Source organism: Drosophila busckii, unplaced genomic scaffold, assembly GCF_011750605.1.
Source record: "Drosophila busckii strain San Diego stock center, stock number 13000-0081.31 unplaced genomic scaffold, ASM1175060v1 hic_scaffold_16, whole genome shotgun sequence".
Lineage (NCBI taxonomy): Eukaryota > Metazoa > Arthropoda > Insecta > Diptera > Drosophilidae > Drosophila > Drosophila busckii.
The window spans coordinates 6,270-32,891 of NW_022872726.1; the positions used below are offsets into that span (position 1 = coordinate 6,270).

Consider the following 26,622-nt stretch of genomic DNA (forward strand, 5'->3'; position numbering starts at 1 on the left):
AATAAACTCAATATTAGATAAGCAACAAATTAATTCCGATAAAAGATCGGCTTCAACGGCAATTAAGACGGTCACATCTATAAGTGGTAAATTTATTTGTGAAAATTAATTTAACAGAGATAACAAAAAACTCGTCCCTTCACCGCAAAAGCTAAGACATGTGAAAATCAACAATAACAGAAATTTTTGTGTGTAAAAAATTATAATCTTAAAAAAAAACTTATTTTTATCAACAAAAAAAAAGCGATAAATATCTTATTTATGGAGCAAAAAAATATTAATCACAGATAATTGTTATTTAAATACTAAAAATATAAATAAAACCATTCAAAATTATGTGCATAATAAAAATTGGAAAATTTTGATTTATTTCAGAATCATACTATACGTCAATTGTCACACGTCTTTTCAAAAGTATCCTAGCACGCCACCTTATCTTTAATTTTTTTGGTAGAAAATTTTACAATAATAGTTATTTGCGGTCCCTGGTATAAAATTCTCTTTACATCTTGTTTTTATATCACAGCTGTTTGAAGCCCAAATGTTTTGAGTATCTATTACTTAGTAAAAACCTTTTACATAACACAATTATTGATCCCAGTATCGATATTATTGTGAGGAAACATTAAAAGTGGGGGCTTTTTAGAAACTTTGACTTCTAGGCGAAAGAAATAAATTTATTAATTAAAAATTATTAATTAATGTTTAAAATCAACCAAATTGTATCGTTGTGCACTTACTCTTTTGTCCTATTTACTAGCAGTCTAAATAAACACACGCACATTCGCGAATTCGGCCCGCTGTCTAAAAAATACTATTTTTTCCGTCTTACATCAGCTTAGGATATTGCATTGGGCTATTAAAATGACATATTGTTGTCTCTATCTAATCTTGCATGTTAGCTCAATTGAGATGACTGCTTCGATATTTATGACAGTTGTCACTTTTTATGGAGTGTTTCCCCATTGATTTAGCTAATCGATTATTTTACATTTTCGATCAATCTAGGATCTTTCGATTATTCTTGCACTTTTCAATCAATTTTGTACTTGTCTTTGACTTGTGCAAAACTAGCTCCAGAGTATGTTATGAGACAATTGCAAAAAATTTTGATTGTTGGTTTTGATTAGAATAATTAATTTGGAATGAATGAGTCTTACTACAAGTTTTGGAGCCCAAGTTTAGAAAATTTAAATTAATAAGCCAGTCACTCATGAATTGTTTTATTATTAAACATCAAATCTTTTTTCCGTATGTTTATTAGAAGATTAAAATATTTGAATAGTATTTTTCAGAAATGATATCAATTATAACGTTCATCATTGGAGCTCTATGTGTATTATGCTGCGGACTAGAAAATGGATTGGCAAGGACACCCCCAATGGGATGGTTGTCTTGGGAACGTTTTAGATGCAACACAGATTGTTTGAACGACCCGGACAATTGTATTAGGTAAAATGAATTAAATCTAATATTCTGCTACCTCATATTATAGTTAACAAGTATTTTTTTGTAAGACTATCAAAAGAGAAATACAATTTTAAAATACTAATACCATCCCCAAATCATATACAAGAGGATTTTTGATGGCGTGCCCGCGATGCCCGCTTCCATATGATTTGCAAATCTTAAAAACACTTGGATCGGAGATTTCTAAGAATTTAACAAAACAAAACATAAAATGTATAAAAAGTAATACTGTTTAAGAAAAGTCATTCAATTTCTAATATTCATATGAAATATATTTCAATATTAATATTGTAGAGAATTTTAGCTAGTTGTCGGTGGCACTACTTCTGGTGTGTCCCGGTGTTAGGCTCCTGGTTGGCCGTGGCAGGTAGACGGTTGAAGTTAGAGAGCGGCGCATGAAATATACTACGTCGGCACTTTGTCCAATCCAGTAGTAACGCGCCTTGGTTTTCTCCACAGTTTTCTTCACGCCAAAGTGACCACCACGTGTGGTGGAGTTGTGGATAAGCTGTAGCGTGCCGTCTCATATCGAGTGAGGCACCAACGTGACGAGCTTCCCACCTTATTGATGAGCATTGGCATCCTTTCGTTGAGTTGCAGACGATCGAACAGGTGCCAGTAAGCCTTACGCGCTTGGCGCATTTGGATGGCCTCTCGCCGTCGGTTACCCCGGGAAGAGTAGGGCTAGGGTTGGATCCGCCGTTTGCGATTTAGTCGTGTGTATAAATCTGTAAGAATAAAGGCATTCTCCGCAAGGTCGATGAGATAAAGCATCTGCGTTCCCATGCTGTATACCGTTGCGGTGTTGGATGTGCATGTCTTGCGATAGTAGGAACATAGTCCAACAAAGGATCGCACGTCACTTTGACATCGGACCTGTTCTTTCGCAACACCATGTCGCAAAAAGACTGACCACCTACAGTCCTACAGGAGATCAACAACAAGTCCAGCCTACCGGCTGGTTATACCAACCAAAGATTAATAAGTCACAGAAACAGTTAAGCAAGGATATATGATATGGACGTACGATGTGGCAATTATATATTTAAAATATTTTTCAAGATTTTTTGAATTAATTACACAACGCTATCACCACCAGAAGTAATTATGGCTGCGTCTCCATACAAGCCAAACCACTGTGCAATGTAGCGAATTTTAGCTGCTACCTCTGGTATGTGCCCAGGTGCTAGGGTACTGGTTGGCCGAGCGGTGGCAATCCTGTGGCAGGTTAGCAGTAGGCGGTTGTAGTTAGAGAGCGGTGTCCGAAATATTAGACAGGCTTAAGGATGCGGCGTGTGTTTGGCGCGGGCGTTAATTCAATAGATCACGCAAAGTAATTGGTTTTAATTTTAGATTGTTCAAACAACACATTTGAATTGTCCGAAGTCCAGGCAAGAACAGAGAGAGATCTAGGGGCTCTATCGCCTAGAGCTAAAAGCGCCCATGGACAAAGAGTAGCTTGGGCTAAAGCCTCTGTTCGGCTGATCCCACCGACAACTCATCTTATTTCGCTTCAATATTATAGATATTTTATTCGAGGATTTTAAATTAAAACAAGGAAAATCTCCCATAATGTGGCATTCTTTATTAGAGTTAAAAATCATCGATTCTGACAGGTTTCCACCCAGTGCACAATTGGCCCAATTGCCGATATTTTGGCATAAATCATCAAAATGAACAAAAGCGAATGTAATAAATTGTCTTATATTTCTAATACTAAAGAGTGGACACTTTCGTCGTCAGATTCATCAACAGCTTAGTGTATGATTTCCAGTACTTGGTTCGATGTTAGGGATTTCCCCTAAAAGCAAAATGATTTCTTTTGGCAAAATAAATTTTTTTTGACCGTTTTTCATTAGAAATTCTTGAAAGCAGTGGATTTGTAGAGTCACGATCTGTGAAACACATCAATCAATTATTGGCTCATAAACAATGTCGAGCGTGCGATCTCCTATCCAGTTTATATAATTTATTCCGGAACTATGTATGTATTTTCGGCAAGGCTGTCTGCTGGAACAACCGCCGTTGTTATTATTTCGTATTCTTGAACTAATATTTTATGTAATGTGGGCGACATTGGGTACCATGAGTATTTTGTCATAATCGCTGTACAAGTTTTTTCACAGTACTTTTGGAGCTTGAAAATTCGTATGAAAATGCAATTAATATAACTCAAAGGCTTTCAAGCATATCTTCATATATCCAGCTCCTAAATTAATGCTAATAATTTGATATCTGAAAACCCTTTTCTTGCCGTATTGCCATCATTAATATTCACACTTCCATTTTGCTTTAGCTTATCTACATTTAAACCCATTTCCTGATGCATTCTCTATTGAATGCAATTCTTTTTTTCCTTCATATATAATTTATCCATTTCATCCCTTACTTGCCATTTCTTGAAATCCATTTTTAACGATTTTAAGTTTTAATTCAAAGAAAAATCCATGTATGTAATGGGATAATTCCGTATTGCAGAGCCCCTTGATTTGGTGTAAATATTATTGCAAAAAAATTGGTGGTAGCCATAAATTGCTTAGGTGTCTGTCAAAATATTTAAAATTTTTTTTATCTATTAACGTCTATTCTATATGCTAATCTGAATTCCGTTCGAAGTTGTAAATATAAATGGCAATATACTTTTTACTTGTGCATCCAAACTTTCTTTTTCCTTTAAAATGTGTTCATTGCTTTCCCTAACGAATTTAATTTTAAGTATCGTACAATATTTTAATGACTGGGGTGAAAGTCAAAGAACTGTTTTTCAGTCTCATGGTCTAGGGAATCCATGACCCGTTGTAATATCGAACCCGTAGCTAACAATCAACTAAGTACTCCTAATATCAAGTTCAATCTAATATTACATCATGCATAAGCACAATCCGGCTTACAGTATGGTTTAATAGGCTTCACAGTGGAAGTTCAGCTTATGTTTCAGTAGCAGTTATTTCTTGCGGCCGCAATAATAATTTAGCCTCCTGAACTCTTTTGTAGCAATGAAATATATGTAGCGTTATATTTCTTTTTGATGAAGCAAAAATTCTAACGCATTACTATGCATTAGAGGTATGGGCTATTTTGTTTTTTTTCTAACTTCACTTGGTCCATTTGAAGTGCGTATTGTTTTCTTTAGGACATATGATGTATCATGTTTATTTGTTTTTTTTTTGTTTTTGGCTGAAATCTCAGCTGCCTGCATTAGTCTCTTAATGTGCTATGTGCTTCATTTGCTGCTAACTCGGAGGCCAACTTTGTCGTCAAACGTGCTCCTGCTGCATTATGATAAGCATAAAACACATAGAGGAGTCAAATTGACTAAAAAGTTGTTGTGGACGATTGGGTCCCATGCCTGCTTCGTGAATTTTAGTGCTGAGATCGCGACCCGAACACTCATTGCCGTTGTATGCTTAGTGATTATATTTTAGCTAAGGACGACCCTCTCCTTTAGGGCACTGTTTATCTTTCTGGCGTTCCATAGAAATAGTTTTTCAGAAACCCTGCTTTTTAAGACGGAAACCTCTTTGATGTTATTTAACCATATGTCAAGCAAGATTGCATGAGAGAAACTCAAAGCTGAACTTTTTTTTTTTATTTTTTGTTTTTATTGAATCTTCTCTTTAATTGAGACTAACAATAAGTATACAAATCTTATAACTAAACATTATTTAACAGTTTCTTTTAACTGTTTCAGGATTGCACTTCCTAGATTCTATCGCTGGTTGGAAGGTCGTTACGACGAAGATGGGAGCGGCTGCATAGCCTTGTTAGCCCACGCGCGAGGGGATTAGGATGTGAAGAAAGCTTGCTGTAGTATTTTACATTGTGTTCAGCTATTACATCTCTGACTGGTTGAATATTTAGATCTTTCTGTATGTTTTGACTGGACTCTCTGGACAATATTAATGTTGCTAAGGATTTTTGACTGGACTCTCTGGACAATATCAATGTTGCTATTGCTAGCGTTCCCCCATAATTGGGAGCCATAAGTCCAGATGGGTTTAAGTACGGAATTGTAAAGCAGGACCTTATATTCAAGGCTGAGAGAGGACCGAGCGTTGATAAGCCAGTGGAGGCTATTGGCTTTTAGTTTTAGTTACGTTCTCTTGACTTCGATGTGCCTACGCCATGTGAGTCTTCTGTCAAGGTGTACTCGAAGATACGTCACTTCGTTTGCTTGCGGGTGTGCGGAATTGTTTAGTGTGAGCGGTGGACAATTTTGCCTGTTTAGGGTAAACGTAACATGTTTGCTTTTTTGTTCGTTTACTTTTATTCGCCAGTCATAGAGCCATTTCTCCACTTCGACCATATGAAGAGCCAGTTGCGCTTCTGCTTGCATAGGGCACCTCGAACGGCTGAGAATAGCTGTATCGTCAGCAAAGGTGGATGTTGTTAGTCATCTACTTGTTGGAATATCTGCTGTGTAAAGGACATATAGTGTTGTTCCATTTACGCTCCCCTGTAGGGACTCCAGCTCCTTGATACATCTGTGGGAACTCAGCACGTCCAGACATAAGCAGAATTGCATCTCACTTGCAAATTTCCTGTCATATACATATACGACTCTAATAATTTGTGTGTATTATTAGAAAGCGTTGCTCTGATCTTATGCGTTTCCTTCTAGCTAGACTCTATCGAAGGCTTGGGATACATCTAAGAATATTTCAGTGCAATATTCTCGGTTTTCGAATGCGCTTCTTATTTCAAATGTTATGCGATTAACCTGCTCGATAGTGCCGTGTTTTTCACGAAATCCAAATTGTATTGTGGATGGATTGGTTTGGATTCTAGTATGGATTTTTATCCGTGTCAGCAACATTTTTCAGAGAGTTTTTACAGGCATGATAGAGGCTTAGGGTCTGTTATGACGATGGCATTTGGTTGTGTGATCTTTGCCTGGCTTTGGTATCATTGTTAATATTGACTTTTTCCATCTCTCTGGGAAGTAACCAAGCTTAGTGAATGGCATTTGAAGAGTTGCAGCGAGGGATGCAAACTGCACAATATGGGAGCTCCATAATCATTTTTGGCGTTATTTGGTCGAAGCCTTGTGATTTTTTCGGGTTCAACTGATTTTTGATGATGTGTGCGATTTCGTTTGGGCGAAATTCCATTGACTCTTGTTGAAGCTGAGAGTCACTTATTAATGTTGGTATTGTGAATGAATTTGTGGCAGGATTTGGCTGAAACACATTTTCAAAGTGTTCTGCAAAGGTTTTGGCTCTGTCTTCATCACTGCGGGCCCAGCCGCCTAGTTGGTTTCTTATAGGCATCAGAGTTTGTGTTGGTGGGCATAGAGTTGGACGAGCTTTCCACAGTGGTTTTTCGTAGAAGAGGTGATAAGTTGCGGATTTGTAGCGATGTTGACTATTTGCTTCTTTGTTGCTTTAACGCTTTGGTAAGCTTCCGGGTGGCGTCTTTAAGCCTTTGACGTGCATATGGCGACCTGTGAGACTGCCATTCTCGTCGGAGGCGTCGCTTTCTAGAACGAGTTGCTCGATTTGCTGATTTGTCTTCTTTTGAGTGTAAGGCGCTTGTGCGGTTTGAGGAGTTGCAATGCGGGCTGCGGTGACAAAATTGGACTCTAGTGTTTTTTTTATAAGGCTGTCGATATCATCTTTAACGTTGAGTACAGGATTTAGAGTATTGTGTGAACTTATATATTTCCTATAGCAGATCCATTTGGTTTTGTATGAGGTCAATCTAAGCGTTGATCATCAGTTACTGGATGACTGAGTAAATTAATTAGGACGGGTGAGTGGTCAGATGATGAGATCTGAGAGACCTTGCGGCGCGATCAAATTCGAAGGAATTTTTGGTAATTGCGAAGGTTCTGATTAAGTTGGTCTGGTGGCCAGTATCGTTGCGTCTACCGGGGAAAACGTGGTCGAGTTTTTGTTGCTGGCTTGCATTGCATTATAGAGCTGCTTTCCTTTTGGAGTCACAAGGCGAGATTCCCAGTGTGTGTGCTTTGCATTGTAGTCTCCTGCTGCTATGAAATGGTCTCCTAGTGAGTCGAAGAACTGCATGAAATCTCCTTCTGTTATCGGTGAAACGAGGGGGGCAATATACTGCGGCTAGAGTAAGTTGTTTACCACAATCCAGTTTTATTCTTATTGTTGTGGCTTGTAAATAATTTTCTGCGAGCTCCTTGTAACGGTGATGCTTGATACGGTTTCTCATCAGGATACCAGTCCCACCGTGTGACTTGCCATCGGGATGGTTTGCTGCATAGAATGTGCCTCTTAAATTGAAGTTATATTTGTTGGTCAGATGTGTTTCTGACAATAGCATGACGTCAATGTGTTTGTCGAGCAGGAAATGAGATAACTCAAGTTTATGCTTGTGGAAACGCCATTAGCATTCCACGTGGATATACGTGGAGGAGCCATTGTTTATTTGGACTGGTGTGATACTAACAATTTTATCAAGAGATTCTGATTACGCATTAAATCTTGCATAGTTTGTTTCGCATGAAGGACATGAACTCCATAATGCTTTGTTGCAGGCTAGAGAACAGTGCCTCAAGGTTATTTTGTTGGTGTTCAATAGGCTGGTAATGGTTTGCCATATTTATCTCAGTGTTAGGTGCTTTTGGGTGCAATGTATTTGGCGCAGTGGGCTCCACTCCTGAATTTAAAGCGCCTGCAAATGTCACATTTTTCCTTGTTGAGGATCCGGAGTCAAGCGACGATCTTGGTTGCCGACGAGGAAGAAGACATCTGGGTGTGATTTAGAATGGTGTAAGCCGTACATTTGCGGAGCGCGGCGTGGTGACTCGCTGGTGGGATTCGACTTTTTAACTCCTTATATATTGGGCAACCTCTGTAGTTAGCTGTGTGATTACCACCGCAGTTGCTGCACCTTTTGGTACCAGAGTCGTCTTTGCTTGCTAGGCAGTGTGCGGATTCGTGAAGCTGTCCACAAACTACGCACACCGGGCGGAGTGTGCTATATTCTTGTGTGTGGCCATATTCTTGACAATTCATACATTGTACAGGGCCGTTGCGTTTATATGGTTCTTCTACAGTGATTCTGCGATGCAGTAGAAACTGAAGTTTCTTCACTTCGTTTTTTTAAGAGTAATTGTTGTCTGGCTCCAACTCTACCTTGAAGAGCGGATGGGGCTTCTTATCCTTGTTTAAGATGTTGAAGACTGTTTTAGCGTTAAAGCCTTTATCATGTAGAGCCTGAGTTATTTCTGCAGGTGTTACATCTGATTCTATGCCCTTTAAGACCACTTGCAAGCCCTTACTGCTTTTTAATTGATACGTGAAAAAATTCATTTTAGTGTCGTTTAGATGCTTGAGATAATAATTCTAAAGGCTTTTTTCTTCATGACTTCGTTTGAACTTTTGTTTCATGAATATTACCCCGACAAGGGAAATTTATGTGGAAGTTGTCTTGTCCAATGAGCTCTATAATTTTGCTCACAAGGACATTGGAACTTTTCTTCCGTATATATATCGGAGGTGGCCTTGGCTTCTTTTTAACGCCGTCTTCGGGCTGCAGATCATCTGAGTTGTCTGATAGAATTTAAAATCTATTGGTGGTGTTAAGTTTTTCGCTTGAAGCTGCTTTCATATTGCTGCGGGTCATTTTCGCTCTTTGCATTAGGGGGCTGCACAAGCGGCCCATCGCTTGCGTTGTTAGTCGTGGAATTGGTTTTGGTTGTCGTTATGATTAATCTTTTTAGTTTTTTGATATATCTTATTTTTTATACACTTTGACATTTTTGTAAAAAATGGAAAAGGGTATTATTGTAGTTGCACAATGCTGTGAACTGCTGTCGGATGTGCTGAAGCCGCATTCGTCGGACAAACAGCTTGTGGGTTGAGAAGGAGGCATATCCATAGCCCATTGGTCGATATAGCCATGTCCGTCTGTATGAGTGCGTGTTTCTCAGCAACTATCAGAGCTAGAGCAACCAAATTTGGTATGCATGTGCTCCTATATCCAAATCCGAACGCTTTTATTTTATTTTTTTAATTTCCTCCCCCCTCCCCCGCAAATCGAAAAAAACCATATAACGGCAGTACAAAAAATCTTTTAAAAATCTGAAATAAATCACAAAATTGCCCTAGTCATGCTTTTCGAGCCGATTGGTGCAATGTTTTCAGCACGATCGGATAAATAACTTAGGAATTATTTATAATTCAATTTTCAATATAGACAGCGGCGGCGTCGCGTGCTGACGCGCCATACAAACGGCTGCCGACGCAGCGGCGGCGTCGCTGCTGACGCTACAGCGAAAACGAGCAGTGGGACGTGTTAGCTGTTTGTGTGTATGTGTTTGGAGTGCATGCTTGTTTGCTTGCGATACACTAGTCAGAAGTGTATTTAAAATGTGGTGGCGCCCAACTTTAACCTGTCCACTTGTTTATAATTAATAATTTTTAGTGCGTTTTCATCGCACTTAGCGTCTTTTCGCGTTTTACACTAGTTATACACTCCACTGCACTCTAAACTTGTGGGATTTATATTTTTGTGAATAAACTCACGCGCACTCTTCTTTGCGCTAGCATTCGGCACGGCGCTAATAACCTCGTGCTCTCTTTGTGCGTGCCCACTAAGTTCATCTCTCTTTGCACTTGCCTTCTGCACAGCTGCACTCGCTCTAATTAAATCTTCTATCACATCACAAATCGCTAAGAATTATAAGGCCGTGCCTATAATTCTCTTCTTAACACTTACTTTTTAACGTCGTAACGTACAATTTAGTCACTTAACTCGATCATATATAAATTACAAACATTGGTAAACAATCGCTTAACTTGCTAATAATAACTTATACGGGCGGGCCTATAATTATTTACATACATTGTTATATATCGAATTGTGAACTACTAAATTTGTCTGCTCAAGGCAGCAAATACATATATATATGCAAGGAAGAAAAACATCGTTTTCTTATATTTATATATTCAGGCGTTTAATTCGCGATTTGCAATAACACAGGTAGCGACAAGTCGCTACCGCAACACTACTGCTGGCGTTCCCCCAATAGTTGGGAGCCATAGGTCCTGATAGACAGAGTGTTGACAAGCCAGTGGAGGCTATTAGTTTTTAGTTTTAGTTCTCTTATCTTTTATGTGCCTACAAAGTGACGAAGGAAGTGACGTATTATGGAGTACACTTCGACAGAAGATTCACGCCATATGTATGTCACTCCCTTTGCTTACGGGAGTGCGAAATTATTTGGAGTGAGTGGTGGGCAGTTTTGCCTGATTAGGGAAAACGTAACATGTTTGCTTTTTTGTTTGCTTACTTTTATTCGCCAGTCAGAAAGCCATTTCTCCACTTCAACCATATGAAGAACCAATTGCGCTGATGCATGCTGCCTCGAATAGCTGCATCGTCAGCAAAGGAGGATGTTATAAATCGTCAACATGTTGTAATATCTGCCGTGTAAAGGACATTTAGTGTTGGTCCAAGAAGGCTGCCTTATGGAACTCCAGGTGTAATTGCTTAGTCGTCAGACGTAGCAAAATTGCATATCACTGCAAATTTTATGTCATATAGATAAGACTCTAATAATTTGTGTGTATTTTAGGAAGAGTTGCTATGTTCTTATGCGTTAAACCTTCTAGACAGACTGTATCGAATGCTTGGTATACATTAAATATATTGCAGTGCAATATTCTCGATTTTCGGATGCGCTTCTTATTTCAGATGTTATGCGGTTGTCCTTCTCGATAGTACCGTGTTTTTCGCGAGACCCAAATTGATATCATGCGATTTTTTTATGGATTCTTAAATATGAATTTATTCGAGTTAGCAAGCATTCAAAGAGTTTTGAAAGGCTGATAATAGTCTTATAAGTCTGTAGGAGGATGGAACTGTCCGATCTTTGCCTGGCTTCGGTATCATTATTATTATTGACATCTTCCATCTCCCTGGAATGTAACCTGCAAAATATGGGAACTCAATAATCACCTTTTGATGATATGTGCGATTTCGTTGCGCGAAATTCCATTGGCTCGGGTTGAAGATTAGAGTCGCGTTTTAATGTTGGTATTGTGAATGCATTTGTGGCAGGATTTGCCTATTATATCGTATATTTTTTTTTGACTTCTAGTTTTATTTTATTTCTTACAGCAATTTTAATTATGTACATAGGTATATTCCTACGCATAGATTAACGTCCCAGCAAGTGACCCTTTCTATCTTTCTCACCCTTTCAGGCTTTGCCTATGATGGAATAAAGCACTAATTTTTTTTTTTTTTTTTAAACTTTGCTGTTTTTATTGAATCTTCTCTTAAATTGAGACTAACAACAAGTATACAAATCTTATAACTAAACATTATCTAACAGTTTCTTTAAACTGTTTTAGGATTGCACGTTCCTAGATTCTATCGCTGGTTAGTAGGTCGTTACGACGCAGACGGGAGCGGCTGCACAGCCTTGTGAGCCCTCGCGCGAGGATTAGGATGCGAAGAAAGCCTGCTGTAGTATTTTACCTTTTGTTCAGCTATTACATCTCTGATTGGTTTGGATATTTAGATCTTTCTGTATGTTTTCGTTTCGAACGTACCCGGTGCCCGGTCATAGTTTCTAGGATTTTTGTTGACTTGGACTTCTGGACATATCAATATTAGCTATTGTTGCGTTCCAATAGGGTAGGAGCCATAGTCTAGATGCGGTTTAAGTACGGAGTTTGTAGAGCAGGACCTTATATTCAAGGCTGGAGAGGACCGGGCGTTGATAAGCCAGTGGAGGCATTGGCTTTTAGTTTTAGTGCTTCTCTTGCTTCGTTGGCCTACGGCCATGTGAGTCTTCTGGTCGAGTGTACTCCAAGATACGTCACGTCGTTTGCTTGCGGGAGTGCGGAATTGTTTAGTGGGCGGTGGACAATTTTGCCTGTTTAGGGTAAACGTACCATGTTTGCTTTTTTGTTCGTTTACTTTTATTCGCCAGTCAGAGAGCCAATTCTCCACTTCGACCATATGAGAGCCAGGTGCGCTGCTGCTTGCATAGGGCACCTCGACCGGCTGAGAATAGCTGTATCGTCAGCAAGGTTGGATGTTGTGTAGTCGTCTACTTGTTGGAATATCTGCTGTGTGTAAAAAATATTTAAAGGTGTTATACTGAATAATAACCCACGGAACGGAACAATTGTATGCTGCGTGTATTCTTTTATTACTAAACTTAAGCTTAAAGGTAGAAGATTCATATGATGTTATGCTAGTATAAGAGTAATAACATTGCTATGTTAATTGTTCAGTGTTAACTATCGATTAATAACATATTTCATAAATGATTAGTATTCAAGTATATTGTATGAAGCTATACTTTTGATAGCTTAATTTTTCACACTGTGTAAAGGACATATAGTGTTGGTCCAAGTACGCTGCCTTGTGGGAACTCCAGCTCTGATTACATAGTCGTCAGACATAGCAGAATTGCATCTCACTGCAAATTTGCTGTCATATACATACGACTCTAATAATTGGTGTGTATGATTAGGAAGCGTTGCTCTGATTTATGCGTTAGTCCTTCTAGCCAGAGTGCTTGGGATACATCTAAGAATATTGCAGTGCAATATTTTCGGTTTTCGAATACGCTTCTTATTTCAGATGTTATGCGATACACTTGCTCGATAGTGCCGTGTTTTTCACGCAACCCAAATTTATGTGATGGGATTTTGTTTTGGATTCTTAGATATGGATTTATCCGAGTCAGCAAGCATTTTTCAAAGAGTTTTGGACAATTTAGAATCAATTTCATTACATTTTAACAGAGCTCGCAAGAGCAACAAGTCCCAAAAAGAACTGTTGCTTGCAAAAAGTCCCAAAAAGGGGATCAAAAAGACACTTCAAACCCTGTTTTTACAGCGTGATATTGCTCATCAGTGTAGTTCTTGTCGCTCTCTTTTATGGTAGGCGCTCACTTCGAGACACTTAATCGGTGAGAGGGTCTTGGGCGTATGTATGTGTGACCATTTCTATCTCTCTCACCCTTTCATGCTTTGCCTGAAATAAAGCAAGAACAAAGCACTAATGAAACAACAACAATAAAGACACTTTGTGCTTGAACCAGAGAACGGCAATTGTGGCACTTTTTAAGCACAATGGTGGCAGACACAACAATCAAGTGCGAGACCATACGCGCACAATGGCAACTCGGGAAAAAATACGCACACGGACACAACAAAAAATTGCTTGTGCGGCGCACAATCAGCGCACAAAACACCCAGAGAGATCCGAGAAAAGGTCCGTTGTGTTTTTAGCCACAACGAAGCAAGCGCAAAGGAAATGTGCGCGAGGTCGATCGGCTGGCATATAAGCATAAGCGAGAAACAATATCGCTTGCTGTCTCGCTCTGTCTGCATTGGCAGCCGCGACGACGCGACAACAGGTAGCGAAACAGAGACGCAGATAGTTTGACCCTTTTCTTAGTGTTTGTGGCTTGGGTAGACTTGGCCTGCGCACAAAATGCTGCTGAAATAATTTTTTATACGCTCAAGTAATTGCATTGTGGTCTGATCCACAATTTCGCTTGTGTGTGGCAGTACTACCATGGTGTACGCGTTGTGTTTTTAGTGGTGCGTGCACTCATGCCGTTCTCTGCCTTGAACGCAAATCGTTTGGCTCAGTTAAGGAGCGCCGATCAAAAATATCCCATTCAAACTGTTGTCGCAAAAGCGCTTCGTGTGTTGTCTCACCGATCAGCATAAAACAGAAAACACGAGACGAAACAAATTTGAAGTATTCTGTTCAGAGAGTGAGCGAGTCTGTATAATATTTCCCTGTTAATTCAGTGAGCAGACAGTTTGTGAAATTTTGGTTTTTTATTTTATTTTAGAAGCTCTACATTTTAACAAAAAATTTTTTTTAGAGATAGTTTGAGATAGCTCGTTTATGCTGTGAAACACCATTAGCAGCATTGCACATGGATACATGTAGGGAAACCATTGATTATTTACACTGATGTGACTCCAAAATTTTTATCAAAAGGTTTTGATTACACATTAGATATTGCATAGTTGTCCGCATGAAAGACGTGAACTCCATAATGCCTTCCTGTAGGTTAGAAAACATTGCCTCAAGGTTGTTTAGTAGCTGCTCCATAGGCTGATAATGGTTTGTCATTTTCCTCTCTGAGTGAGGTGCTTTTGAGTGCGATGCATTTGAGGGAGGGGACTCCAATCCTGATTTCAAAGCGCTTGCAAATGTCGCATTTTTGATTGTTGATTTTATTGTCGTTTAGATGCTTAGATAATATTCTATAGCTGTCTTCCGACTTCGTTTGAATTTTATATTTTTTTGTGTGAAAATTAAGTAAACAAGCAATATTGTGCACTATAAGCCTCTACTTCGAAATTGACTGCTACACCTAAACTTATTAAAATTATTACTTCTCAACTAAGCCATTTCTGTAATTCAATTATCTCATCTTTCCAATAAGGTTTTGTGAAACATAAGGCTACCACCATCAACCTACTTGAGTTTTGTTGATAAATGGTTTTCAAAGCAAAATGTAGACTGACGTTATTTATTCTGACTTTAGTAAAGTATTTGACTCCGTTAATCATTGTCTTCTAATGAATAAATTAAATATGATTTGATTTCCAAAGAGTTTTTTGAAGTGGATATCTAATTACCTAACTGACAGAATTCAAAAGGTAGTTTTCACATCGGCGATTTATAAGCCGGTTTTATCAAAGCATCTGCTAAAGAATTTGATGACTAAATTACTTTATATATCTCTGGTTTGCCCGATTCTGGAATATGGCTCTTGTGTTTGATCTCCACAAAACTCAAATCACCAGAAAAGTATTGAATCTGTTAAAAAAAAATTTTATTATTTGCTTTCCGAGGCTTTTACTGGGATTCACGTGTGGATCTACCATCTCATACAAATAGACAACTTTTAATTAAACTCACATCATTAGCTAACTGCCGGATTATGTTAGGTGTTATGTCTATGATTAGTTACGGAGAAAATTGACTCCCCATATTTGTTGATTTAATTTAATTTCTCAGTTTCTACTAGGTACACTCGAAATTTTGTTCCTTTGCACAACTAGTTATTCACTGCATGAGTTCCGTCGAGTACTCTGTGCTGATTACAACAAACTTCATTCAATCCGCACAAAGGATTCTGATTTTTTTACTAAACGATAGACTTTAACTTTTTTAACAATTAATAATTAACACTAACGCAGAACTGATTGGGTTTTCACCAATCCTGGCAACAAATGTTGGGTCTGCTTAACACTCCCAATCTATAAGCCTATCAAATTTACAGAAAAGAAAAAACTAATTATATACGCTTTGACATTTTTGTAAAAATGGAAAAGGGTATTATGAAGTTGCTCAAATGTATGTAACAGGCAGGAGGAGGCGTCGCAGACCCCACAAAGTATATATATTCTTGATCAGCTCGACGAGCATGAAGTCGATATAGCCATGTCGGTCTGTATGAGTGCGTGAGCACTGTTTCTCGCAACTATAAGAGCTAGACAAAGCAAATTGCACTAGTTACTTTAGATTTAACATGCTTCATTATTTTATTTTTTTTAATTTCCTCCCCGTCCCCCGCAAATCGAAAAAAACAAAAAACAGGTCAAAAAAATATTTTAAAATCTTAAATAAATCACAAAATTGCATAGTCATGCTTTCGACCGATTGTGCAAAATTTCAGATCGGATAAATAATTAGGAATTATTACACTTTCGATTTTCAATATAGGACAGCGGGCGTGCACGTGCTGACGGCATTACAGAAGTCACTGCGACGCAGCGGCGGGCGTCGCTGATGCGCTACAGCGAAAACGAACTGTTGACGCGTCCGCTGTTTTGTGTGGTATGTTGCTCATGAGTGCATGGGGTGTTTGCTTGCGATGCTCTAGTCAAAGTGTATCTAAAAGTTGGTGGCGCCCAACTTGAATTTGTCCACTTGTTTTTAAATTAAAAAACTTTTAAATTTAATTTTAAAAATTTAATTTTTTTTTACCGTCGACTGTTCATAGTTGTCATTAAATAAATTAATAAAATAAAAATTTGTTTAATTTTATTTTGTACATGATAATTCACTGTACTCAGGGTTTTTTTTTTATTCTATAGCATTTAATGTGCAAATGTATATAACAGGTATATATAAAGCTGTCGTGGCAGACCCCATAAAGTATATATATTCTTGATCAGCAAGAGAAACTGAGTCGATATAGCAATGTCCGTATGTAGGAGTGCGTGTTTCTCAAAAACTATAAAAACTAGAGTAAGTGTAAGTGCTCCTAAACCCAGGATAAATCGCTTTTATTTTATTTATTTTTATTTCCTCCTTTAATTGCGCCCGCTATGTTTATAATCATGTTACTTTGCACTTGAAACGCACCTACAACTATATTAGAGTTCTATTTTATAATAATATTTATTAAATCATTAAAAATTTTTTAGTGAACAGCTTTTTCAAATTATGGCTGATCTAATAGTATCAGAGGGATATGCATCTGTGGGATATGAATACATAAATATTGATGACTGTTGGCTTGAACGACATCGTGGAAATAATGGAAAGCTTTTATCTGATCATAAACGGTTTCCGAATGGAATAAAGGCATTATCAGATTATGTAAGTATTAAAAATATTTTTTATGGAGATTTTCCTTTAGCTTATCCTAACTCATCAGTACCATCGCCGAAAGATGATGCTTGTATGAAGTTGGGCAAATGTATGTACTAGAGAGATGGAGGCGTTATAGAGTATATATATTATATCAGCAAGACAGACTGAGTCGATATATACATGTCCGTCTATTGGTATGAGTAACAAGAACTCAGAGAGCTCCTAATTTTTGTGTTTTTTTTTTTTGTATATATATACTCTCTCACCTATATAAATAGAAAAAAAAAAATTTACGCCCACGTTCTCGACCGATGCCACAAATTTTCGACACGGTCGGAATAATAAGTTAGGTATTATTCACATTTCAATTTTCAATATAGACAGCGGGGTGCGCATGCTGCGTCGCTGCGCACGCTACAGCGAAAACGACGCGTTAACTGATTCATGTGTCTGTGCTTTTGAGTGCGTGAGTGCGTTTTCTGCGATGCCCTTGTAAAAGTGTACGTAAAAGTTGCATGCGCCAATCTTTAATGCGCTTTTTTCATCGCTATAATAAATCAAAAACTAAAAAAGGTATTATGAAGTCATGCAAATGTACTCAACAGGAAGAAGGAGGCGTGGCAGACCCCACAATAAATATAAAGTCTGAATCAGCAAGACAAACTGAGTCGATATGTCCGTCTGTCTGTGCGTCCCCAAAAATAATTTTCCTTGCGCTTGCTGACGCTGCAGTCTGACTTTATAGCGAAATGTGTTGTGCGATGCCTTAGTCCAAAGTGTATATGTATAAAAGTTTATTGACCCCAACTATAATGCGTCCACTTGTTTCAGACTAAGTATGTTCACAGCAATATTTGTATCTCGGGAATATTTCGGTAAGATGTCTTAACGGGAAGTATTTTTGGCGAAACTAGTCTGCAGATCCATCAAAGCGCGCTAAATATCAAAAAATTATATAAAACTATTATTCTTTGCTGTACATTGAGTTTCCAAAGAGCAAAATTAAGGAGTGCAGGGCTGTTTCTGCGGACATACCGTTGGTATATGCATTAGGTGCACCTCTATTACTCTCTCTAGTGCTTTGAACATTGAATATGTGTATTTGAAACAGCAATCGTCAGTCATTAAAACAGTTGGGATCCCAGTTGCAGTTTGTTACGATCCTAATATCGTTTTATCGAGAATTTGAATCAGTTGGTATTCCCTAAACGTACGTATAATTTCGTCACAACCAAAATAAAGCAGCTCGCAGTTTATGAAAATATTTCAAGTTACAAACCAAAAGAAGAAATGTAGTTTAAAATATGAAACAACAACACACTGCTTACTCCATAAATAAAACAATTAATAATTGCATATGCCGGCACATTATGGGTAATATAATCTAATATAAGCAACATACAATAATACAACTATTGTGCTAAGTTTAATTTTACATTTGGTGGCTGAACCTTACTTTTGCAAAATTGCGAAAATTTTTGAATTACTTAAGAGTAAGTGAGATAGCGATAGTACCTTCACCTGTTTCTAATTAGGTTCCTTTGTTTTTTAAAAAAAAAATCTATAAAACAATGCTTATTAAATTAAATAATAAAAACGTTAAGGCTATCTCTATGAAATACATCTGAATTTTTGCTTTAAACTAAAGTTACGAACTTATAATGTATTAATATTACCGGTAGATAAAGAGGTGTGTCTTTCATTTAAAATTAATTTAAGTACTGAGAACGACCTCTCCATCGATACTTGTGTGGCTAACACCACCTTGGCAACTTCAATCAAAAGAGGTCACTTAAATTTTGCCACAGTAAACATCTTTAATGTTTGCCGTTAATGGTAACCGGCCATAAACTAAATTAAAATTTTCAATTGCCACATAAACTGTTAGTATTTAACAAGGACGGTTTTATAGCTAAAAACACACATATAAAAACACATATTTCCTTCCAGTAGACGAGACTTGTATGTTTCAACACTTTTTTAGATCATAATTTAGTGCCATACTTGATTTAAATTAAAAAACCGACTAGCTATTGTTGTTGTTTTTCCACACATTTCTGCTATCCGCTCAAAATCAAATTAATCCTTGGGTCCAAGTAAATAGCTGACAACAAGGAGTCGTTTTCAAGCAACTTTGTTTCTTGCAATTGGAGTTGAGCTAATAACTTCTTTGATAGTTCGTTTTGGCTATTCTATGAAAAAATCACTGTAAGCTAGCTGCTCATGTTGGAGTTTAAGAGTTGCATCGTATCTTTAAACGCATTAAGATACAAGTCAGCCCAGCCCCAGTCAACGTCTATAAAAAATGTGCTTTCCGTTTCTAAAAAGCTCTTCAAGTCAAAAAGATTCATCAGCAGATATGTGGAGTTCCACCTTGTAGTGACATCCAGAGTCGGAATGCTTTTATTATGCTCCATCAAATTCTGCCTGCAATGATATCAATTATATTTTAATATATTATTTGAACTTACAAAACAGACAAACCAATAACTATATTTTCCTGATCGCAGAGTTTTTATACAATTGCATACATACACAATTGCAACGTGTGCGCTGCACATCGCACAAGCTAAACATTATTTAATGTCATGGTGTCCAACATATCCATTACTTCGATGCCCTTGTCGTCGCCCCTTAACATATTGTAGCGCAAATTAGCTTTGGGTGGGGAAACAAGATTTCTGAGTGCACCGATGCTACTCAAGCTGTATTTAAACGTTAGGGACGGGCAGTTAGTGCGTAGAGAACACAACACAGTTTTGTAGTTTTAATCACATTTATTGGTAGGATTATTAAGCTATTAGCAGATTTAAGTTATGGTTATAATTTATCACTGTGGAGTCCACAATGGACAAAATGCAGTACCTCAACATACTAAAGGCAAATGTGGAGCAAAGTGCAGAGAATTTGGAAATACGTGATAGCTTAACATTTTATCAAGATAATGATCCCAAGTACACAGGGGGAATAGTGCAATCGTGGCTAGTTTATCATTGCCCACATGACATCAAACCAGCAGCCCAATCACCAGATCTTAACGTGATTGAAAATTTATGGGCTATTATGAACAGAGAAGTTCGGAAGCAGAATATTTTGACCAAAAATGATCTGAAAACTACTTTGGTGGAGGCATGGGCAAAAATTAGTCCCAGGTCACACAAAAATTAGTCAATGGCAAAAAGGCTTAAAATGGTTGTTGACCAGAAAATATTAAAATAAAGCTTTTAGTTATTAAGCATTACATATATTAATTAAGGGGCTGGTTTACATAAGCTGCTTTAGTTTTCTTTGTTATTTTAGTTTTTAAATGCAAATATATTATATTAAAAAAAATATATATTAAAAAATGTGATTAATAAAAATAAATAAGTTAAAGCACAGCCCTATGAATGAACATTTCAATTGTAACAATAACTAACTGAGCTTTTGAGGTGAACGGACGTGTTCTTTGTTATCTCTGATATAATTAATTGATCTGTGTGTTTATTTATTTAATGTCAACTATAGACAGTCGACGATAAAAGAAAAAATATTTAAAATTAAATTATGTTTTTGTTTTTAGATTTGATAAACTTATAGATTGGGACTGTTAAACAGACCCAACATTCGTTGCAAGGATTGGGGAAAACCCAAAAACCCAATCGGGTCTAGCTCTAATAGTTGCTGAGAAACACGCACTCATACAGACGGACGGACGGACAGACGGACATGGCTATGATCAAGAATATATATATATATTCTATGGGGTCTGACACGCCTCCTTCTCCCTGTTACATATATTTGCACAACTTCATGATACCCTCTTTCCCTTTTTTACAAAAATGTCAAAGTATATAAAAACGGTTGTTGGTTGAGCGAAGAGCTAAAATACCGTCAACGACATAAATTATCGTTGTAAGTGAAGTTGCAAGTTTAGTAATTAAAAATTAGACTTGACAGTATAATAGTGTGAAAAATTCAGTGCGTTTTAAAGTATTTTTTAAAGTATTGCGATTTTATATTTATTAGGCCAGCTTACGCTTGGCCAAACTATAAAGGCTTGTTAGACATTGTTGCGCTAGCGATTTGCTGCTACCTGTATTGTTGCGATGTAACGCCCGAATTTAAGTATATTAGAAAAAGATATTTTTCCTTATTATATATATATTTATTACTGCATTCTGCAGGTAATTTATGTTTAGCTTTAGTAAATTTTACAAGTAAATTTCGAAAGTCTTTACATCTGTGAATAAGGTACGGCCTGTATATTTAGTTAAGACTTAAGTGAATCGAATGAGAAGCGACAGCAGGACCGTCTTGCGAGAAAGACTACATAACTATATCTGTACGTCTCGACGATCAAAAGTAAGTGTGTTCTTACTAACAAATAATTAAAGGTACGGCCGTATTAGTTATTATTAGTAAGGAAAGCGATTAGAACTGATAAGTCAAGCGACGGTACGACCGGCTTGAGAGAGCGAATAAAGTTCAACTTGTTAGTTGAGACGATCGAATGTAAGTGAGGGAAGAGAATTATAGGCACGGCCTTTTAATTCTTAGTGATAGATAACCAGTGATAGGAAACAAATGATAGCTAGTGCAGCACAGCTTGCAAGAAGGTAAGTGCATAGACAGAAGAACTTCATGAGCACGCACAAAGAGAGCGCGAGCTTTTATTAGTGCAGTGCCGAATGCACGCACAAAGAAGAGAGCGCTTGAGTGCAAACGCAAAGACGAGAGAAACGGTTCCTAGAGAACTAACCGATCCAACCAAAATCCGATGGGCAATCGATTAATTTTTGAGCTATAAGTCCCCAGGTATGGATGTGATAATCCCAGCCGTGCCAAAGACGGTCAAAGAAGACGTAACGCCATGGCGTTTAGTTCAAGGCTAATCAGCCTCACCTCGTTCACGCTGAAAACACTCGAGAAACTCATAGAGATTCACATTAAGAATTCCGAGAGGTTTAAACTTAACCCAAACCAACACGCGTACACCAAAGGAAAATCAGTGGAAACGGCGCTGCACTCGGTGGTCACCATAGAGAAAGCACTGCACCACAAGGGATATACGATGGGTGCGTTTATAGACATATCTGGTGCATTTAACAATGTAGCCACAGAAGCCATAACGAGAGGCCTACAAGCCAACTCTGAAGACCCAGCGGTGAATTCGTGAATCAAAAAGCTTTTGAGCTGCAGTAGTGTTCAAGCGGAATGGGGTCCAGCGATCATGACCAAGAAGGCGCACAGGGGAATACCGGAAGGTGGTGTCCAGTCGCCCCTACTATGGAACATGGAGTGGACGAACTAATAAAAAAATTTGACAGGAAAGCACCCAAGATAACTGCCTATGTGGATGACACATGAAAAATCACATATGACATCACGGAATAATGTCCATTGACCACTAGCTCGGTCATAGAAGGAGCTCTAAAAGAGCTAAGCTTGACATCAATGCAGACAAATCAGAACTGGGTCTTTAAAGTTTCCAGATGGATTCTGCCAAAAATAAAATACATTCATTTAATACCGCGCAAACATTCATTTAATACCTCAATACTCACATGGAATGTGGAGGGCAGGGTGGAAAATGCTACCGTAGAGCTTTACACATCACAAAGAACGTTAGGTAGCACATGGGGTCTATCATCCCGACTTACACATTGGATCTTTATCTCAATAGTAATGCCAATTCTCCATGGCATACTAGTTTGGTAGGAAGCCACCCAAAAGTCAACATTGCTAAAATTAATAGAGAAAGTACAGCGGCAAGCATTAGCCTGCATAACGGGGGCGCTGAGAACAACTCCAACGAAAGCGCTAAAAACAATCCTAGGTGTCTTCCCTCTGGACATTTAAGCCCGCTTAACATCAAAAGAGGCAGCGCAATGCGTAAGTGCAACGGGCAACATTAGAATACAGCCCTTCGGACACAGCTCAATCGGCAATGGTTCCGAAAGAGTAACAGATTATTTAGCTCCCCAGGACAATTTCAAAAATATCCCTACTACGCTGGGACCAGACGATTTGTGCTATAGTCTTAAACAATGAATTCCATCGGAGCAGGAGACTACTGTGCGAGGCCGGAACTGAGGCTCTCGCACAAACTACCTGATTACTGCGGCATATTTCAGGCTGAAATATTCGCTATAAGGAAAGCCGCAGAAACGATCCAACAACAGCTACTGCCTACACGAGGTACAATAAACTTTATTGTAGACAGTCAAGCAGCTATCAAGTCACTCCAAGCATCTCCTGACATGCAAGGAAGCGATAGACAAACTACACACCTCGAAGAATGTGTGTATCTCTTGGATACCAAGCCACCAAGGTATAGAGGGCAACGAAACTCACCAGATTCCTAATACAACTTCAAAGAAAAGAGTGTAGGAAGGGTCAAGGAAGCCCTAGAACACCTTCTATGCCAATGTTCGGCACTTGCGAGAACGCGCAAAAGAAACACTTCAACAAGTGCGAGATATCCACACTAAAAGCAGCAGCCAGGCAAAGTCCCGGCTCGCTACTGAGGTTTGCTAAAAGCAATAGCATACTAATCGAATTAGACAACATCGAAACTCTCCGTGGCAGACTCCGACAACACTAAGGACCCAAAATGCTCTATGCGAGGCCACTGTATGGTGACCTAACGGATTAACCTAACTTAACCTATGCACCTAACTGTAAAAACTCATCAATAAAATACTTTTACCAATCTTGATGTGCACTCTTTCACTCTTTCACTATTAATAAACTAGTTTAAATAATTTAATAAAGCAAGAAACGCACAAATAAATCAAATATATGAGAGTTAACAAAAAACACGTCCGTTCAGAGCAAAAGCTAACTACGATTTCACATATGCTCGACAACGTTAACATCCTTGATTTAAATTTAGCACAGAATAAAATTTTTCTTTCTCAAACTAAATTGCTTATAATTAATTTTACATAAATTTAGGGTCAACTAGTCAAACTAATAATTGCAAATATCCTTTTCCATTTTTTATATTTATTTATTTACAAGAATAATTATTATACAAACTAATATAATAACTAAAGATTGTGAGTGCTAGCTACTAAGTCCATCGACTTGACAGTTAACTAGATGCTAATCAGTATGTTATTATAGTCTAAGAACTTAATTATTAGCTTTACGTTGTTGTGGGTAGATGCGGAGAAGCGAGGTTGGTTGGATCTGGCCAAAAATCTGAATCCTAGAGTTGCTAAGTAGACAGGTGTCCAAAAGGTGTTGCGTTGATAGTTCTCCTCCGCATTTGGGGCATCTGAGTCTGGGGTTTCGTTTTAGCAGGTGTTCGCGTGTGGCCTGTTTTCTGTGACATCAAGAAGTATAGCCGACTGGTTCCTTGTTGGGTTTGTGTTGTTTTAATCTATATGCGTAATTTTTCCATTCCGACATTTCCTCTTTCTCAGTATATCTTTAATAGTAATGCATAGGTGTCGGATTTCGCATTTTGCTGTTTTAGTTATATGTGTTGTTGACGGCATTGAGAGTTGTGAGGCTGTCGCTGCAAATTATGAATTTGCCTTTAAGCTCGAGAGCATGTTGGATTGCTTTTAGAACCGCTACGGTTTCGGCGGAAGTAATGAGAAGTAAGCAGGGAGCAAACCTGATGAAACAAACAATTGGTTAACGACTGGGTAAGGCGCCAGTGCTTCGCCGTACTGCTGGTATGCGGATAGTATTTGTTTAAATAAGTAGATTAGTATCTTTGCAGTTGCTGAAGATGATGGCATCGTCAGCGTAAACTGAGAGTTGTTTTTTTTCTACTTTAGTATTATATTATTGAGTGATTGGAAAGCAATCGTGAACAAAACGACAGAGAGTGAGGACCCTTGTGGAACGCCGTTGTGTAATTTATAAAAGTTGGTTAAGGTGTTATTAAATCTAACACGGATGGATCGCTTGGTCATGAAGGCCTTCACGAGGTAGAAGATCTTAGGACCTTAGGGAAAGTTGCTCAGGTATAGAGTGCTTCTACGTGGTCAAATGCCCTTTCGAAATCAGTCGCCAGGATGGTTACATGATTTCTAGTTGAAAGGGCATAAGCCGTGTAGTGATGGATATACAAAAGGGCAACTCGTTCTAGAAAAGCGACGCCTTAACGAGAATTGCAGTCTCACAGGTGGCCATATGCACGTCAAAGGCTTAAAGACGCCCACCGCAAAAGCTTACCAAGCGTTAAAACACAAGAAGCCAAATATTCAACATCGCTACATCCGAACTATCATACTCTCTACGAAAAAACTCATTTGAAAGCTCGTCAACTCATGCCCACAACACAAACTCTATGCCTATAGAAACCAACTAGGGGCTGGGCCCCAGTGTATGAAGACAGAGCCAAAACCTTTGCAGAACACTTTGAAATGTGCTTCAGCCAAATCCTGCCACAAATTCATTCACAATACCAACATTAACAAGTGACCTCAGCATCAACAAGAGCCATGAATTTCGCCCAAACGAAATCGCACACATCATCAAAAATCAGTTGAACCCGAAAAAAACACCAGCTTCGACCAAATAACGCCAAAAATGATTGAGCTCCCATATTGTGCATTTGCACCCTCGCGCAACTCTTCAATGCCATCACCAAGGCTTGGTTACTTCCAGAGAAGGAAAAAGTCAATATAATAATGATACCTAAGCAGGTAAAGTCACACAAATCCATCGTCATACAGAACCATAAGCCTATTATCATGCCTGTCAAACTCTTGAAAAATGCTTGCTGACTCGGATAATCCATATCTAAGAATCCATAAAAATCCCATCACAGCAATTTGGGTTCGTGAAAAAACATTAGCACTATCGAGCAGGTTACGCATAACATCTGAAAATAAGAGCGCATTCGAAATCGAGGAAATATTGCACGCATATATTAAATGTTATACAAGCATTCGTAGTCTGGCTAGAAGGACTAACGCATAAGATCAAAACAACGCTTCCTAATAATACACACAAATTATTATTTTAAATAAATATGAACAGATTTGTGATTTGCAATTCTGCTATGTCTGACGAACTATGTGCATCAGAGCTGGAAGTCCCACAAGGCAGACGTACTTGGACCAACACTATATGTCCTTTCACAGCAGAAATTCCAACAAGTAGACGACTAACATCCACCTTTGCTGACGATACAGCTCTTCTCAGCCGTTCGAGGTGCCCTATGCAAGCAGCAGCGCAACTGGCTTTTCATGTGGTCGAAGAGGAGAAATGGCTCTCTGACTGGCGAATAAAAGTAAACGAACAAAAAAGCAAACATGTTACGTTTAGAGGCAAAATTGTTGACCGCTCAGACTAAATAATTCCGCAATCCTGCCTTTATTTTCCAACGTAAACTCTTTAATAAGCAAGTATTGTGGCCAGAAAGAAGTACAACAAATAGAGTCGAATAATGAAGATATTTCTACAGTTGTAAGCAGTTACATCCTGAAACAAAGTATTCCGGGTGAAGCCTATAGATAAAAAACTTGTTTCCGTATAAGGAACAGCTAATAAGGGCTTAGGATCTGGTCGGGGAGTATGGAAATTATCAGTGGGCGGTGACCTAACAATCTTTCTAACAATTTTAGATGACGGAACCAG

General features: G+C 38.2%; 1 protein-coding gene across 1 annotated transcript in view; it reads left to right on the top strand.

Annotated features, from left to right (window-relative positions):
- Positions 1–1,297: 1,297 nt before the first annotated feature.
- LOC117135003 (alpha-N-acetylgalactosaminidase) overlaps positions 1,298–26,622 on the top strand; it is a 98,600-nt gene continuing 73,275 nt past the window's right edge. Inside the window, exons 1-2 of the mRNA XM_033294780.1 lie at positions 1,298–1,452; positions 16,869–17,043. Coding sequence (XP_033150671.1) covers positions 1,298–1,452; positions 16,869–17,043 — 330 coding nt within the window. The remainder of the gene's footprint in view (positions 1,453–16,868; positions 17,044–26,622) is intronic.